Source organism: Tenrec ecaudatus, chromosome 8, assembly GCF_050624435.1.
Source record: "Tenrec ecaudatus isolate mTenEca1 chromosome 8, mTenEca1.hap1, whole genome shotgun sequence".
In the NCBI taxonomy this organism is placed as follows: Eukaryota; Metazoa; Chordata; class Mammalia; order Afrosoricida; family Tenrecidae; genus Tenrec; species Tenrec ecaudatus.
In genome coordinates this window covers 6,050,244-6,066,627 of record NC_134537.1, presented here as the reverse complement: position 1 = coordinate 6,066,627, position 16,384 = coordinate 6,050,244, and the positions used below count along the sequence as shown (strand labels likewise).

General features: G+C 46.6%; 2 protein-coding genes across 3 annotated transcripts in view; one reads left to right on the top strand and one right to left on the bottom strand.

The window, feature by feature from the left end:
* Window positions 1–16,384, bottom strand: part of MED12L (mediator complex subunit 12L) — a 375,484-nt gene that overhangs the window by 256,561 nt on the left and 102,539 nt on the right. For both annotated transcript variants that reach the window (XM_075555944.1, XM_075555945.1), the window contains exons 13-15: window positions 15,117–15,243; window positions 13,520–13,731; window positions 4,591–4,767 (exon numbers count right to left, since the gene is read on the bottom strand). In XM_075555944.1, the coding sequence (XP_075412059.1) occupies window positions 4,591–4,767; window positions 13,520–13,731; window positions 15,117–15,243 (516 nt within the window). The remainder of the gene's footprint in view (window positions 1–4,590; window positions 4,768–13,519; window positions 13,732–15,116; window positions 15,244–16,384) is intronic.
* Window positions 38–1,084, top strand: GPR171 (G protein-coupled receptor 171). The gene has a single exon (XM_075555836.1). The coding sequence runs from the start codon at window positions 38–40 to the stop codon at window positions 1,082–1,084; it is 1,047 nt and encodes a 348-aa protein (XP_075411951.1).

Here is a 16,384-nt window from a genome sequence, read left to right as displayed (position 1 = left end):
ATCTCCCTGGGGCCGGCTATCCCTCAGTTCCTTCGCGATGAGGAACAGCTCCTTCTCCTGCACGGTCTACAAAAATCTGGAGGCTTTCACATATTTCTACTACTTGGTCTTCCTGGTGGGAATTATAGGGAGTTGTTTTGCGGCCTGGGTGTTCAAACAGAAGACCACCAGTCACCAGAGTAGAAGCATATACCTAATCAATCTACTGACGGCCGATTTCCTGCTCACTCTGGCGCTGCCAGTGAAAATCGTGGTTGACTTGGGCGTGGCACCTTGGAAGGTGAGGATATTCCACTGCCAGGTAACGGCCTGCCTCATCTATATTAATATGTACCTATCAATCATCTTCTTAGCTTTCGTCAGCATTGACCGCTACCTTCAACTGATCCACAGCTGCAGGATTTACCGAATACAAGAGCCTGGATTTGCTAAGATGATATCTACTGTCGTGTGGCTAATGGTGCTTCTTATCATGGTGCCAAACATGATGATTCCCATCCGGGCCACCGATGAAAAGCTGAATGTGGGCTGTATGGACTTCAAGACAGAGCTCGGGAAAAACTGGCATGTGCTGACAAACTTCCTCTGCACCGCCATCTTTTTAAATTTCTCAGCCATCATTTTAATATCCAACTGCCTGGTCATCCACCAACTCTACCGAAACAAAGATAACGCCAATTACCCAAATGTGAAGAGCGCTCTCCTCAACATACTCTTAGTGACGGTAGGCTACATCGTATGCTTCCTTCCTTACCACCTGGTCCGAATCCCCTACACCCTCAGCCAGACCCAAGTCATATCCGACTGCTCCGTCAAGAATTCTCTCTTCAAAGCCAAGGAAGCCACCCTGCTCTTGGCAGTGTCGAACCTGTGTTTCGATCCCATCCTGTACTACCACCTCTCAAAGGCATTCCGCTTAAAAGTCACGGAGACATTTGCCTCGAACAAGACCAGGGCGCAGCAAGACAGACCTGCTAGTGAATATGACTTGGTTTATCGGGAAACTCTGCTCCCAAATGCAAAAGCAGCCTGTACTGCTGTGGCTGTTGATGCTTCTAACCCAGCAATTTGTACTCAAGACTAAAGGGTCTTGTTGAACTGATTTAAAAAAACAGACAAAACTGCTACAACTTTGAAAGACAAACGAAGCCCATCGTGTACAGACTCACGTATTTCAGGGTTTTCTTGAAGTTTTCATTTAAATGTCTGGAACTGAGTTTTGGACAACATAGGTCAAAGAGTCTCTCAAGTTTGCCAGAAAGCCCTTCAGCAGGCAACAGAACACTGGAAGCCTCTGAATCACTTTCGCTGAAAGAAAAGGGACATCAGCTGGTTTCAACATCTGTTAGCCAGCATCTAATCTTAACCCGCTACGTCTGCAGCAGTAACCTGGGGCTCACTATTCGAATGCTGAACACCTCTTCTGTAATCGGACTTTTATTTACGAAAGACTGGGAGGTGTGGCTGCTTTTAACGTACCGTAGGCACTCATCTTTGCTCTGTACGTGCCGAATAAAGGCTTTCCACGGGTTGTTGTGGGCAGTTGCCGTGGCGTGGTTCTACGAGGAGGGAAAAGAGCTGGCGCCATCGGGTTTGCAAGGCTGCGGCCTTTCGGAAGCAGCCTGTCAGCCTCCTGCCCAGGCCCCCCAGTGGGATTCCAAACGTCAACCTTTGGGGTGCGTCACCATCGGTGGTGACGGCAAACCCGGTGACCGCCTACTTCACAGCACAATGAACCGAGTCGAGTCACGTGATAAGGGGTTTGGAGAAATCACGCGGACTATCGAAGCTATGACGGAAACTCACTGAAGGCAGGGAAGAACCACGCCCATCGCAGGTCTTAGAACAAGACACACTGACTCCACTCAAACTAGGCCAGCTCAGAAAGGTGTCCGTGACTGGTCAGCTAGTGCTGATCACAGCCAGGGAAGATACGCCTGACACACACGTACGGCCAAGCAGTCTGCCGTCGAGACTCCAGCTCTCAGGAGCAGACCCTGTGAGGACGGCCACTCCACTACCAGTGATGGGAAGGGATCTCAGGTTGCCACTGTTGCACAAGGGGATCAGGCGCTGGTTAGGTTTCTAGCGAGTGCCTTTCAGATGTCAATCACTAGGCGTTTCTTCCCAGCCTGTCTTAGGTTTGGAAGGCACCCTGGAACCTGCTCAGCAGCACAGTACCACCTGAACCTCCACTCCCACACAGGTGCACTGGCCCAGCACTGAAACGGGATCTTCTAAGTGAAAGGCAAAAATCCTACTACTGAAGCACCACTGCGCCGAAGGAGACACTAACCACAGTCCCTGCCATCGTCCCCAAGTCCGACCCACAGAAACCCTGTAAAACAGCAGGGAACCGCGGGTTGGGTTTCTGAGGCTGTAAAATCAGAAACAAACCGGCTCATCTTTCTCCCCGGGAGCAACTGGTGGGTTGGATCCACTGAGCGTTCAGTTAGCAACAACACACTCGCGCGCCATGTTCTCCATACAGCTGCAGGAAGTGGAAGGCGGCTAAGGAATGAAGACTGGGAAAGCTTCAAGTCGGCAAACACGAGACTCTGACTTGTTGCTTGTTGATTTTCAATCTCATTAGTACCTAAGGTACATGTTTGAAGATTGGGTAACATAAAGATAAGTGGTCTTATTTAAGGAACAGGTGTGTTCCTGGGTAAGAAGATGCACTGAATTCTAGACTCATTTCCATCTCTGCATTGAGTAGATGGTTTTCTTTAGCTTATCAAAAGAAAACGCCTGCCTTCGGTTTCACGCATATATTCTGAGACCAAGGAGGAACTGAATAACAGAATGCACAAAGCACCCATTGCAAGACTTACCATGCGAGTACTGAACAAACTCTAGCTCGCCCAGCAACGATGGTACATACCTCCTCCATCCAATGAAAAGTAAGGTGACACCTGCCAGGGTCTAAATACAAATGCCTTATTACCTAAGGAGGATAGAACACGCATACCCTGGACCCTTTACTTGCTGGTCCTCTAAGAAACATGGTTACTGCTAGGCAGCCCACGTCATTGCTCACATCATAGTAATACAACAGAAATTTATTTTTCTGATTCCTTTGGTGAGTGCTCTGTCCATCACCACATCTTTAGAGGCAGGGGAAGAAAACAATGAATAGTTTTCCTGATCAGATGCTGCTCACGTGCATGACAGGTGAGTCAAAATTCCCCCTTATAATGAGCAGAGTCTCTACAGCATCCCTAATGCCAATGCTTCATACATACATACGTTTGCTCCCCCTTCAAACATTGCCTTGTATGATGGCAATTACCTAGTTCTTATTGGCTTATGCTCAACTTATGGCATAATTCATCACAAGACCTGGCCATCAGAACATTTAAAAACTACAGATATCTTCAGTCAGTGATAAACAGGAGAGAACTTTGGCAACTTGAATATAACCTAAGTTTTTGATATAACCTAAGATATACATGCACGCATGTGTGTGCGCACATGCACACACACACATATACAAAGGGGGGAAAGTATAGGTTAAGCAATTTTGAAATCATTGATGGTTTTGTGAAATACCCAAAAAAAAAAGAGAGACAAAATATCTAAGCTGCAGCTCAGAAGCGTCCAGGAAGTACCATGGTATCCCTCTCACAATCACACTTTGATACATAAAGTCAGCACTCCATCCCCCAAAACATGACCGACTGAAACACGCTTAATATTAAATTACAAGAAACTCAAGAATAAATATGTATTTTGGTTTTTTGCACATTTTACTACTAACATCAAAAAACGAAGTCTTGCTTGCTTTAGAAGAAAACACAATATACTGTTTTGACTCAAACACAAAATTTCCTGCCAAATGTTTTCCACGTGCCAGTTCACAGATTATCCCAGCCCAATCCTGGAACATCACATGTTCAACCACTTCCACGAACGCTTGCCCTATGTCTCCACTACAGACGGATGCTCTCCCTCCATCATCTTTCTTTGAATGTGTGCTTGGTGCCAGGCAGTGAGCTAAGCAGAAAGGACCAGGGCATGTCAAATGGCCCAGCTGCCAGGCACTTGGGTTTTTACCCAATTGCTGTACTTACTTGTTTGTCATTTTATCTTATTTGTCTCTCTGATCTTATCTTTCCTCTCCCCTGAGATTCCTTACTCATACATATTGGGCGTGGGGTGTCATAAACTTCATAGAAAAATTCCATTTTCCCATACATTTTCTGAAAATACCTACCCTGGATGAAGAGCCAAGTACCTCCCACAAGGGAGTGACCACAAAAGCCATTCAGTAAAGTCCTTCAAACTGTAGTAAGAAAACTGTCACGTGGACATCATTTACACTGTCTCAAGTGCTCTTGATAAAAGGATACGAACAGAGAAAGTCCCACTCAATCTAGCACAAGGCAATGAGTATCACACCAAAAATGCTCTTTTCTAGTTCCACTGCAATGACACCAGTCCATCAGCTAACTGCTCATGACCGCAGCCAAAGGTGCGGCCAGTGCAAAAGCTCACCTGTTATCGGATGGACCCGGCCAAGAGCTGCATAGTATTATCGTCGACCGTGAGTGGTTCTATAATAAAATACTCGAGGCGGCGCTCACTTACCAGAGGTATAGGGAAATGGGTCGCATACTGCAGATGGCGAAGGAGGTCGTAGTTAGATGGAAAAATTAGCTCCCTTGACTTGTCCCTCTTCATCAGTTTCTCACCATTCAGCGACAGCCTTCTTCCCAAGGTGGGGATGACATTCTCGCAGGCCTCTCCAGGGATGGGGGAGAAAATCTAAGTCATGTAAAACAGATGTTGAAGATTGTAAATGAAAGACGATTGCAGTGTGCCGTACATCACTCCAAATACACACGATGTTCATGCAATAACACACTTTACTTATGGAACCACTGAAAAATGTGCACATAGACAATGTATATCTGCATATATATACATACATATACAATGTATATATAAACGATATATATACAAGGGGGTACTCAAAGAAACGGATTTTTTTTCAAAGCTATATATATTTTCTTAGAAAACAACTTTCTTATCATCTTCAAAGTACTCTCCACTACACTTAAGACTTTTGTCAAATGTGCAATTCCATTCTTGGAAACATTTTCAAACTCATCTCTTTGGATGGCTGACGGCCCTCCCTCACCTCATTTTTTCTTTCACCTCTTCTACATCATTAAATCTCTGTCCTTTTGTGTCCCTCTTCATTCGCAGAAACAAAAAGTCGCACAGAGCGAGGTCAAGTGAATCAGGTATATGGGGCAAGAGAGGCATGCTATTTTTTTTTTTTTTTGCCAAACAGTGGCATACTGAGATGACTGCATGAGCAGGTGCATTTTTGTGGTGGCAAAACCAGGCCCCTGTCTGCCAGGCCTTTCTTGTCACACAATTATGCTATATTTTCAGAACCTTTAAATAAAAGCTTGATCAACAGTCTGACCTGGTGGAATGAACTCCAAATGCACTATGAATCGACATTTTCATTTGTTTGGAAAGTTGATGGACATCAGAATGAGGTTTGTCATCAGTCGACATTTTACCTCTTATGAAATGAGAAGACCACTCACATACTTGAGCTTTTCCCATAGCACTGTCCATATAAGCTGTGTTCAACATCACAACAGTTTCTGCAGCATTTTTCCTGAGCAGGAAACAAAATTTCACAGCCGCACACAGTTCTCTTAAATTGGCCATCACAAAAAACGAGGTTCGAGTCAAACTGCTTTCACGAAAAAAAAAAAAAAATTCACTGTGACCAGAGAGAACCTTCCCAGGTGATGCCACTGGGTGCACTAACTCAGAGCGAGTTGCTGGATGCTACCTAGTGGGAAAAGTGGGTATTATGCAAGCTCCACTCAGTGGAACTTTCTTCTGTTTTGGGGGGTACCCCCTTCCTTTTTAAAAAAAATAAATTTTCACAAGTTCCATATTCAGATCAATAGAAATCTATCAGCATGACCCCATTTTGAAGATTAAGAAAAAATGACAATATATACAGCAGATGTGCATAAGAACACTACCCTGAGAACTAGAGGGGAAAATCAGACTCAGAGGTTAGTGCTTTCCATAAGTGGCTATACAGATGACCAAAACATACACACAGGAATAACTAACGACTAAAACTCACCAATAATCGACATAAAGGAACACCTAAACCATATACAATGCAGTAAAATGAATTCGAGCTCAGGGCAATTTCATGTATGTCTGAGTAGAACTGTTCTAGAGCTAACCTTTCTAAAGCACACAGTCAGGCCCTTCGATCTAGGCACCCATTGAACCTCCACCTTCCAATGAGCAGTGATGCGCATGAATCATTTGCATCATCCAAGGACTCTGGATCACATGCTAGATCCATGGATAGCAAGTTCAGAGCCAAGGAAGGCATTATTTAGAAGCTTAAGACACAGAGAACAAATCAACCTAAACTGTCGTGATGAGACCACAATCACATACACCTGAGTGATGATGGACTCAAAATGAACAGAACAGTCACAGGTGATCAACCCGGAAGCAGGAGTGTTATAATTAATGAAGGAGTCAAGGCAGGCATGGTTAGGATGAATGAAAGTGAGACAGCTGCACGAGCTGGTAAGTGTGCCTCGGGGAGCCATGGGCGGGTCACGTGTGTATCGCAGTCATCATGGTCCATGGAGCAAGAAACAAAGGATGGAGACAGATGGAGACAAGCTTAGTAGCCAATAAGAATTCAAAGGTTGAACCTACTGGAAATTCCGAACCAAATTCGGTTTTAAAGTCATTCTTGTCTACTTCATCAAAAATGTTAGTGGTTCCTGAGTCAATGCCCATGTGCGCCATGATTCTCTGCTCCTGATAATTACCAGAGAAAGAAAGTCACATGGTAAATTTTATAGTTCATGAAGAGGTGAAAGCTAATACATAGCAGTCTTGGTTTTTGTTTTTTTTCCTATTTTTCCCTGTCAGAAATGGGAGAAACGTCTAAGACATGCATTATTGTCTAACTCATACCCTTTCCTCTCGTGGGGAGGAAATTTTAGCCTATGATCTAGTTCAAGGTATAGATGCAAAAGAAACGTAAGCCGACCCTCAGTGTGTCTTTGTGCTATTTCCAGTCACCGGGTTGGTTAAGGTTCTGTGTCACATTTGCTGGGCCAGGATTCTCAGTGCTTTGGCAGTTAGCATGTAATGACCTACCATGACAACATCTCATGGGTGTGATCTGCTTCCAGTATTAGCAGACGATGTGGGAAAGTTGGTTTGTTTTTATTGGGTGTGGATCCAGCACCTGGCTCATTATCTGATTCAATCTTTCCCACTGGTCCTGGGAGTCTTCAGAGCCTACCGCCTAACCTGCTGGTCTTGGGTCTGCTCATTTCTCTAGCCAGAAGACGGCTGGTTTGGCATGAGCCGCTCCTTCAGCTATGTCAATCAGGAGAAACAGATGAGCGGCAGGCCTTTGCAACAGTGTGAGCCATTTCCGTGACAGGAAGCTTTCTGCATCTGTGCAGAACCCAGCCTGAGACATTTGGTACCAAGAGCGGTTCTACAGGGAAAAAATGATAAGGATGGGTTTTCTAATTTGGATTTTAAACCTCACTAGTGTCCAAGACACTGGCAGCTCTGCTTCCACAAGCAAAGGGAACACGGTGAATCCATGGTGCGAAACATCACCAAACAACGAAACAAAGCCAAGCATCGGCTAGAACCGAGGGGCTGGGTTATGTTGTGCTTGATGTTCTTCAGCCATCCTGTTAGCACGAGAGCATAGAAAGCGGGTTTGTTGGTAGTACCCTCAGCGATGTGGTGGAGAAATATACGTAGGCAGGACTTCAGTCACAGGTCAGGCACGACAGAAAATCCCACGAGTTTCCACTTAGGCCCAGAAAGAAGCCTAGTTTCTTATAGCAACTGAACTGACATGACAAAAAGCAAACCCAGTGCCACATCCGGAGAACAGCTGACTTAGAACAACTGGAGTCCACATTGTGAAGGTGAGAGAGTGTATCCCGAGACTCCCCTGGGGAAGGGTGGGGCCAGAGCCCAACCTATCAATCAGCTCTCAGCCTGATGACACCTCTTGGGTGCGGCTTTTGTATCAGAGGAAGAGATGGAGGAGAGCTGAATCCTCTTTGGCCCTTCAACTTCTGCCAGAGCTGGGTCTTGCTTCCGGTTCCTCCATCTCCTGCTGTACCGGCTGCCGATGCCAGGAGCCGTCAGTGGACTACGGACAGTGGATTCATTCAGCCAACTTCAGATTCAAATTCCCTCTGTGTCCACCAGCCATGCACCCCCTCACCGCCGCCACCCCCCACCCGTCTAAGCCATTTCTAGGTATAAATCTCTTTCCATATACCACTCATACCAATCCAAGGTCATGGTTCTGTTTCTCTAAGGAAGCCAACAACACAATACGTAAATGTCACCCTGCGTTAAAGTGAGCGTTCTTTGCGGGCAAACAGGGAGGAGCAACCTCCTAGTGGGGGCGAAGAAAACTTAGCAATACATGCCGTAGATGCTCGAGTATACATCGAGTTTTCCAGCACATTTTTAATGCCGTTTTTGTGGTAAAACGAGGAACTGTATTAAAGGGCCGTGGCACTGGAAGGTGAGAGCCACTGATCTAGAAGTTTATGTGGGTTTTTCATCGAAGCGTGGGTTGTGAGCAGGGGGATCAAGAGGGCCTACGAGGAACCAAGTTGAAGCAACAGATCTGCCTTCGTGCTCTGTAGAAAAAGATACCCAGGGAGCTCAGGCGGCTTAGTGGTTATGCGTTGGGCTGCTAACCCCAAGGTCACCAAGTCGAAGCCACCATCTGCTCCAAAGAAGAAAGATGAGGCTGAAAAAGATACCCAAAGACTTAGGGCGATTGCCAAGTTACAGGGGGGTTGTCGAAATAGATCCATGGACTCACACACAGAGCACTGAGGGGCACGTCTTTATCACAACAGCAAGGAACAAATTTGTGAAGGGCACCCCAGCACCCTTGTAGAATACTGTGAGCGATATGTGATGCCAGTGAAATTTACAGCGGGAGCTGCCTTCACTGAATGATTAAACCTAACTGTGATTCAGCTGATGGAGCCCCAGGGGGGCAGCGACCAAGAGGCAGCACAGAATCAACAGAGACCCAGAGCCATGGTTACTGGGATGGCTACCGGAGCCAGGGAATTCCTCAGAAGGGTCTGCCTTGTACAGACGTATGGTGTTGGCTACATTGGCAGGGTGTTCTAGGAGTGAGATAGATGTGAAATCTACTAAATATTTACTTGATCTGGACAAGTGGGAAAATTCGAGGTTGTGTGAACATCAGTCTAACTTGAACCACTGGAACACAGAAGGAAGCACCTCACTTCCCAGATATGAGCCAATTTACAAAGCTACAGTCTCGTAAATGAAGGCAAGGCCAGGTTCCACTGATGAATGACTCCCGTTCACTGCCAAAATGCATACCATTTGTCTTTCTCCCAGTCGTCCCTAAAGGGATCTATGACATTTTACAAGAGTGAATCTCCATTGGGGGAAAGAAAATAATCAGACCTTTCAGGGGATTAACAAACACTGGCTCTGAATTTACAATAATTCCAGGAGGCCCAAAACATCACTGAGGCCCACCCACTAGTCAGAGGGAGGGCATATGAAGGTGATGTTATGAATCAAGACTTAGCACGTGTCTGTCTCGCAGTGGGTTCTTGTAGTGATTGCCCCAGTTCCAGAATGCATCACTGGAAGAGCCGTCCATAGCAAGTGGCAGAATGTCCACACTGGATTCCTGACACATGGCCTAAGGGTTATTATGGGAGGAAACCCGAAGTGGACGTTACTGGAAGTAATAGTAAACCAAGAGGCACTCCTGGAGGGACGGCAGGGTAAGTGCTACCCTCAGGCACACGTCCGGTGTCAGCTTGGTTAATTCCACCACATCTCCATTAAAATCCACTAGTTTGGTCTGTGCGCTATCAGATGGACCTTGGAGAATGACAGTGGATGATCGTAAACGTCACCAGGCGAGGACTTTAATTGCAGCTGTCATTCCTGCTGTGCTTTCGTTTGAAAGCATCTCCTGGTGGCCGGCGTGTAGATGTTGAACAGGCTAGTGGTTTCTATGCCATTCCAGTTTCAAGTGATCACCAAAGGCAGTTTACCTTCATGGAGGCGCAAAATCGCTTGCTCTTTAGCCAAATGGGACAGGACCACCCCCTTCCACAGTTCAAGGCCAGTGGAAAACGCTGATGGCTCAACCGCAGGAGCTGATGAAACAGCGGCTGGCCTGTCTCTCTGTCTGAGACAAAACGCACACTTTCCATCCCACTCCCTGGACTTGGCCCCCTGCTCACTGGCAAAAGCAGCAGCCTGCAAACTTTTCAGCGGTTCCATGTTCCCAACCTTCCCTCCTGTCTGTGAACAGCTTGGCTGATGCATGCATGCTTCTCGGTGTATCCTCAAATAATTGTCAGTTGTCTCTTTGTGCAAACCTGTCACCAGCTGCAGGCCACGTAGCAGGAAGGGTATTTAAACCTGCCTTGAATAATGCTTGGGGCTGTGGAGGGCCTGTGCTGCAGGGTTCCCCGTGCCCCACCTGCATCTCTCCTTCTCTTTTCTACAAGTTCTCTCATGCCAGACCGTGCCCCTCTCGAACCCCTTTGATTTGTAAGACAAGAGCCAGTTGGACTCGATATGATCTTGCCCCTTCAGGTGTCAAGGCCAACAATACACCTATACTGTCCAACCTCAGAAGGATATCAACTCGCTAAGTGCATCACAACTCAGTGCGTAGGGGCCTGGCTTGCCTTTCCCTTCCACAAGACATCACATGGGTCCATTCCCTTGATTCCTTTATGCTGATTAGACCTAGTAAGGAAGCAATATCAATGGTTCTTGACCTATGGTCAAACATCGTCATGAGAGAGGATGGGTAATTAACCCGACAAAAATCTAGGCCCCTTCCGTCTCACTGGGATTACTAAGGCTCCAGTGATACAGAGCAGGTCGAAAGAAACCTACTAAAGACAGCTAAGTTACTGCCTACGACCCCTTGCACATGACCCCTTTCGGGCTGAAAAGGTGGCACCATGCTTGGGTGAACTCTTTCGGATTTGAAAATGAACTATTCCTCACTAGGGTGTGCTGCTCTGGCCTACCTATCAAGTGCCTCTAACAACTGCTGGCTTTGAGTGGGACCCAGAGACAGGGGACTGCACCAGTGTTGGGCTGCCGGAAGGTTGTCTGCCCCGTGGGTCATGAGATCCAGCTGATCCAGTGATGCCTGACACGTCAGTGGAAGACAGAGAAGCAGTTTGGGAATCTTTGGCAGGCCCCTACTGGTGAATCCACGGAAGGCGCTTATAATTTTAGAGTCAAGTCCTGCCACCCTCTGCAGACACTTAGTCTCCTTTTTGAGAAACAGCTTTGGCTTGCTACTGGGCATTAGCTTGCTACTGGGCATTAGCATTATCTGACCAGAGGCTACCAAGTCAGGGCACCTGCAGTGCCTATCATGAATTGGGTGTTGTCTGGACCAGGGAATTTTAAAGTTGGACAACCACAGCAGCTCTCCACCATCATATGGAAGTGGTATATGGGAGCCCAGGCTCAGTAGGATCAGAAGGAACAAATAAACTGCATGAGGAAGTGGTAACCCGATTCTGACATGACTGCTCAAGGCCCATGTCCTTCAGGACTGAAGGCTGGGGTCACCCTGCCAAGCAAAGAACTACAATCATCGCTATAGCGGATGATCCACTGCAAAAAGGGGAACTGCAATGGTTACGAATAGCTGTTCCTTAAATGTGCAAATCAAACATTTTTGTCCGGATCACTTATAAAATGTAAAATGCAAATGAGGCGTTCACATTCCAGATGTACGTCTAATAGCTGAATCATGGTAGGCACATGTCTTCGTTTAGACTGTGTATGGTTTAAGGAGATGTTTGCAGGTGCCAATTGGTAAGAAGTAGATTCTGATAGTTAAGGTTCTGAATCCCCTTGGCTGGGCTAGGGTTCTCAATGTTTTTTGGTAGCTAGACACAGTAATCGCCCAATCATGACATGTCTTCATGAATGCAGCCTACTTCCAGTAGGAGTGTGAACACTACCGATAAGCTTGCTTGCTTTTTGCTGGGTCTGGATCCTCTATCGGGCTCATAATCATCTGTTTGGCACTTGAGCCAGAAGCCTGTTGTATTCTTACTGATCCTGGGAGAAGGAGTCAGTCTCCCATCAGTGACCTGGGATTCCTTTGTGTCTGCAGTCTGAAGTTCGCCATCGGACCTGCCGATCTTGTGAGTTGTCAGGACTCTGCCGTCTTCCTGATGACCTTGAACTTGTCAGCTTCTGCAGTCAATAGCTTGGCATCTGACCTACTGATCTGGGGTCCATTAGACCTAGAGCTATTTGAGTCAGGAGGAGACCTCTGACTAATGGACTTGGCATTTAAATGCCTCTACAATTGTGTGATCCACTTTGTTGATAAAAACCACTCTGTATATGCACCTACATATGAGCTTCATTGTTTTTTCTCCTCTAGGGAAACCACCCTACACACAAAACTCTGAAAAAGTTAAAGGTTATATCTAAGAAATACGATACCTTGGTATCTAGGAGTTGAAAAGAAAAAGATGAAAAAACAGGACAGATAAACAGGTACAATAATTTAAATCCTTGCCCGTAAAGCTTCTCTTGTAGATAAATTAATGGATAAACATTTATGCCTTTAATATAATTAGAAAAACCATACTGGACCATTTGAACAACAAATCTTACTACCAAAATTATAAATGCATATAATTAGGGGGGAACCTTTAATGTTTTTTCCTAATTATAGGCACTAACATATTTTCAAAATATCGTACCACTATACACTTAGTGCCTCAAAACACAAATGTCAGGCTTTCTCCTCACAGAAATGACCGCACGCTCATCACTTCCTGCAATTTCTCAGCACCAGCTTCACCTTCCTGTCTTGAAATTTTCAACAGAAACTGGAACAGTGGTCAAAGAACATCAGACCTCAGCCAAACAAAGTCCAAGGTCACTCTTACACCCTAAAGTAATTTGTGTGTGGGGGCGGGGGGGGAGGACAATTCCACAACACTTTAAAAGCAGAGATTACAACTGAATTCAGCGAAATGGCTATAATAGTTCCACATTTCATTTAAAGCGTGATAGGAGCCATGTGTGACTTGGAATTGGCAGAAAGGTGTTGCTTAGAACTCAAGCCTGACTGGGACTTTAGGGCCAGAACAAGCTCCACTTGGAAAGACAACGTTCAAGGGAAAATGGAGGCTAGAAACGTGCAAAATTGGGACCTAGAATGCCAACTGAATGGCAAGCGTTGTGGGCCATCAAATCTTCTCCTGAAGAGTTGGTAATCGCCAACACGACATGCTAGGATGCACTGAGAAATCCAAATGTCCCTTTGAGTACGCAGAAGAGATAAACCATCTCTATGAGCAGAGCCCGACCACCGTGGCCCCTCCACCTGGAACTGACCCCTCTCGGCATTTAGCGTCTGGGGGAGCCCGGCACACCCGCACGGCCTTACCTCCATTTTCCCATCAGGATCCTTCGCATAATGCTCATCCGCATGTTCTGCTGGCGACCGAGGCCGCGTCGAAGCGGTGACCGACAGGTCCCCTCGCGATATGAGGGTGCACATGTACGCGTCGTGGGAGAAGACATCATGGCGGATGAACTCGCAAAACAGCAGCACCAGGTTCACAAACTCCACCTTTTCACAGTCACTGTTTGGATCCGCTGACAAGAAACAGACCCGGCAGAGCATTCAGTTCTGCGCAGAAGGCAGGGCGAAGGCTCAGCAACATGTTTACCGTCAAGCGTGTTTGCTGTCAGAGAACACAGAACGCCCGGGGCGAGTCCGAGGGTTTTATGCAGGCTCTGGTTCCGAAGGTCCCACTGTCACTGAGAAGCGGAATGGAGTGCACTCCCCGGATGGCTCCTTACTTCATACCGTTTGTTGGAGGGGCCACAAACCTCTCTTTCCCGCCCAGAATTCCCTGCCTATTATATTGCGCTTGACCAAGGGCTGTTGGCATTTCTATAAATTCTATCTGGAACCCTTCCTGCTGTATTGTTACCATCCCCAGCCTACTTAGCTCACAACGACGGTCCAAATAGCATCCACCCAGACTATGGATCCACTGAGGGGCTCTCGGTTCCCGAGACCCCCGACTCTCCACCCAAGACAGAACAAGACTTGGGGAGACAGGAACATTCAGGAACAGTGCCATCTTTTTCATGCCACATTTATACAGTGGTTCTGTTCGCTTTGCCTCCATGGTAGAAGCACAAGTTAGAAATTGAGAGATTTAAATGGCAGCGTGACGGGAAGCTGTTCACAAGCACGGTGTCCACTGAAACTGTGCAGGACTTGGCTTCTCTATCTTGGCCAGAAACGTCTAAACCAGATACCATGCGGTTGCTGGTCCCGGCACTTGAGCCGACGTTGACTCCTAAGCGTGTCGGGGATACCGTAGGTCCTGCCTCATCCGGTGTCCTCAGCTGTAATTGGGGCAGGAAAGAGCCCTGATATTGGCATGGTTAAGGGTTGGGCTGCTAACCACAAGACTGGTAGCTCGAAACCCGCAGACACCTTCAGGGTAAAGGTGGGTGTTCTACATCGGAAAGAGTTACAGTCGGAGAAACCCCCGGGGAGTCTGCCCTGCCCTGTAGAGTGGCCGTGAGTCAGATTCAGCCAGGGAGCCATGAGTCAGCTTCACAGGAACAGACAGACAGAGAGGGCTAGCTCTCCTGCGGAGTGTCTGGGACGGTGTCAAAGGTACACTTCCTCTTTGGCAGCCAGCGCATACCTTTTGCTCCACTAGGCCTTCTTAGCAACAAAAAGCAGGACTTCCCTTATGACATAATGCAGGGAGCCGACTGGTAGTTTTTGACATTTTGGAAATCACCGAAACGGAATGTGTAGCTTTTTGAGTAATCTCAAAGATGGTCTTTAAACTTGAAATCGGCCTGAAATCATGCTAGGACATTCTGCTAAGTTCACAAACAACGCATTCACCCCCAAGAAACCTCTATATGATGTACAAGTTTTAAAAAGGTAAGCCGCTCACAGCAACCGCCCCTCCCTTCGAGAAGAAGATGAAGCCAAGAGGTGTACTTACACAACGAGGGGGCCTGCGTATCTAAAAACCTTAGGAGCACATTCTGGAAAACAGGCAAACTAGATCCAGCAAACGAAGCTGAAGAAATGGACTCTTTCTCGTCTGAGACCTCTGAATCGCCGCATCTCTGTGACACACAGAAGGCAAACAGTCACAAAAGGTCACGGGTCAGCGCTGTCTGGTCTGTTTTCGTTAACTGGCACTCAAATTCTCAGGTAAAACATGCACCGTCGGTTGAGATTTCTGTACTTTTCTGAGGGCCAGGCATCACAGGTGAAGACAATGTGCTAAAAGTGGGGACAGGGTACACTGGAGCCATTCAAATGGTCTCAGACACCCCGGAAAAAACCTCTGTTGGGGGGATTATAAACTCTGCAGAGCACTGCATGAATCCTCGTGGACCGCATAACACAGGACAGTAAACTCTTGTGCTGCTTCTGTGCCGAGTTGCCGGCTGTCGTGTGAGGTTGTGTTAGTTTCTAAATAGCTGTTCACTTTATGCCCCATGGGGAATGTCTGGGCACACAGTACTGAATGTGTTTCTCGGCTGCGTGCTGTTCCCACTCCAGGTGTGACTGGGGAAGTGCTGGGTCAAGAGAGAGCCCAACCGTTCCTGCAAGGAGATGATTTGACTGATTCCTTGAACATCACCCACGAGACCTTGGAGAACCTCCGGGTATCTCCCTAACGTGCACGGAAGACATCTGGAGAAGCCGCATAACGCCTGTATTCGTCAAGGTAGAACGCACTATTACACACACCAAAAAGTAATTTTAGAAGCAATTAGAACCACATTGTCTATTCTTTTATGATACCCCTTTGATCTTTACTGTTAGCACGACCTATTCTTGAATATTAAGATAGGAATTCTGAAGTACGGATATTATTTAAGGAATTAGATCTTCAAATTATCCTTGCCTCCTGAAGGTCAAACTTGCAGGATGTAATCAAACACTTCCACAGTAATCCACTATCTTAAACATTTCGGAAAGAACACAATTTTCGATGGGCACATTTGTACCTAATTAAAATTACATTTATACCTTATTAATGATGTGTGTGTGTGTGTGTGTGTGTGAGCGCGCGCATCTCCAGGCTCCCCTGTCAACTGTGGAACAGAAGAAGAAATCAGGATAAGAAAAGAAATTCGCATTCCAGAAAGAGCAATGCAATCTGAGAAAAGCAGCTTCGGTGACTTAAGTGTAACCCTTGGTGAGTCCAAGGATTTGTTCTTAAGAAAAGACAATGTTCTACACATTGCCCAGTGG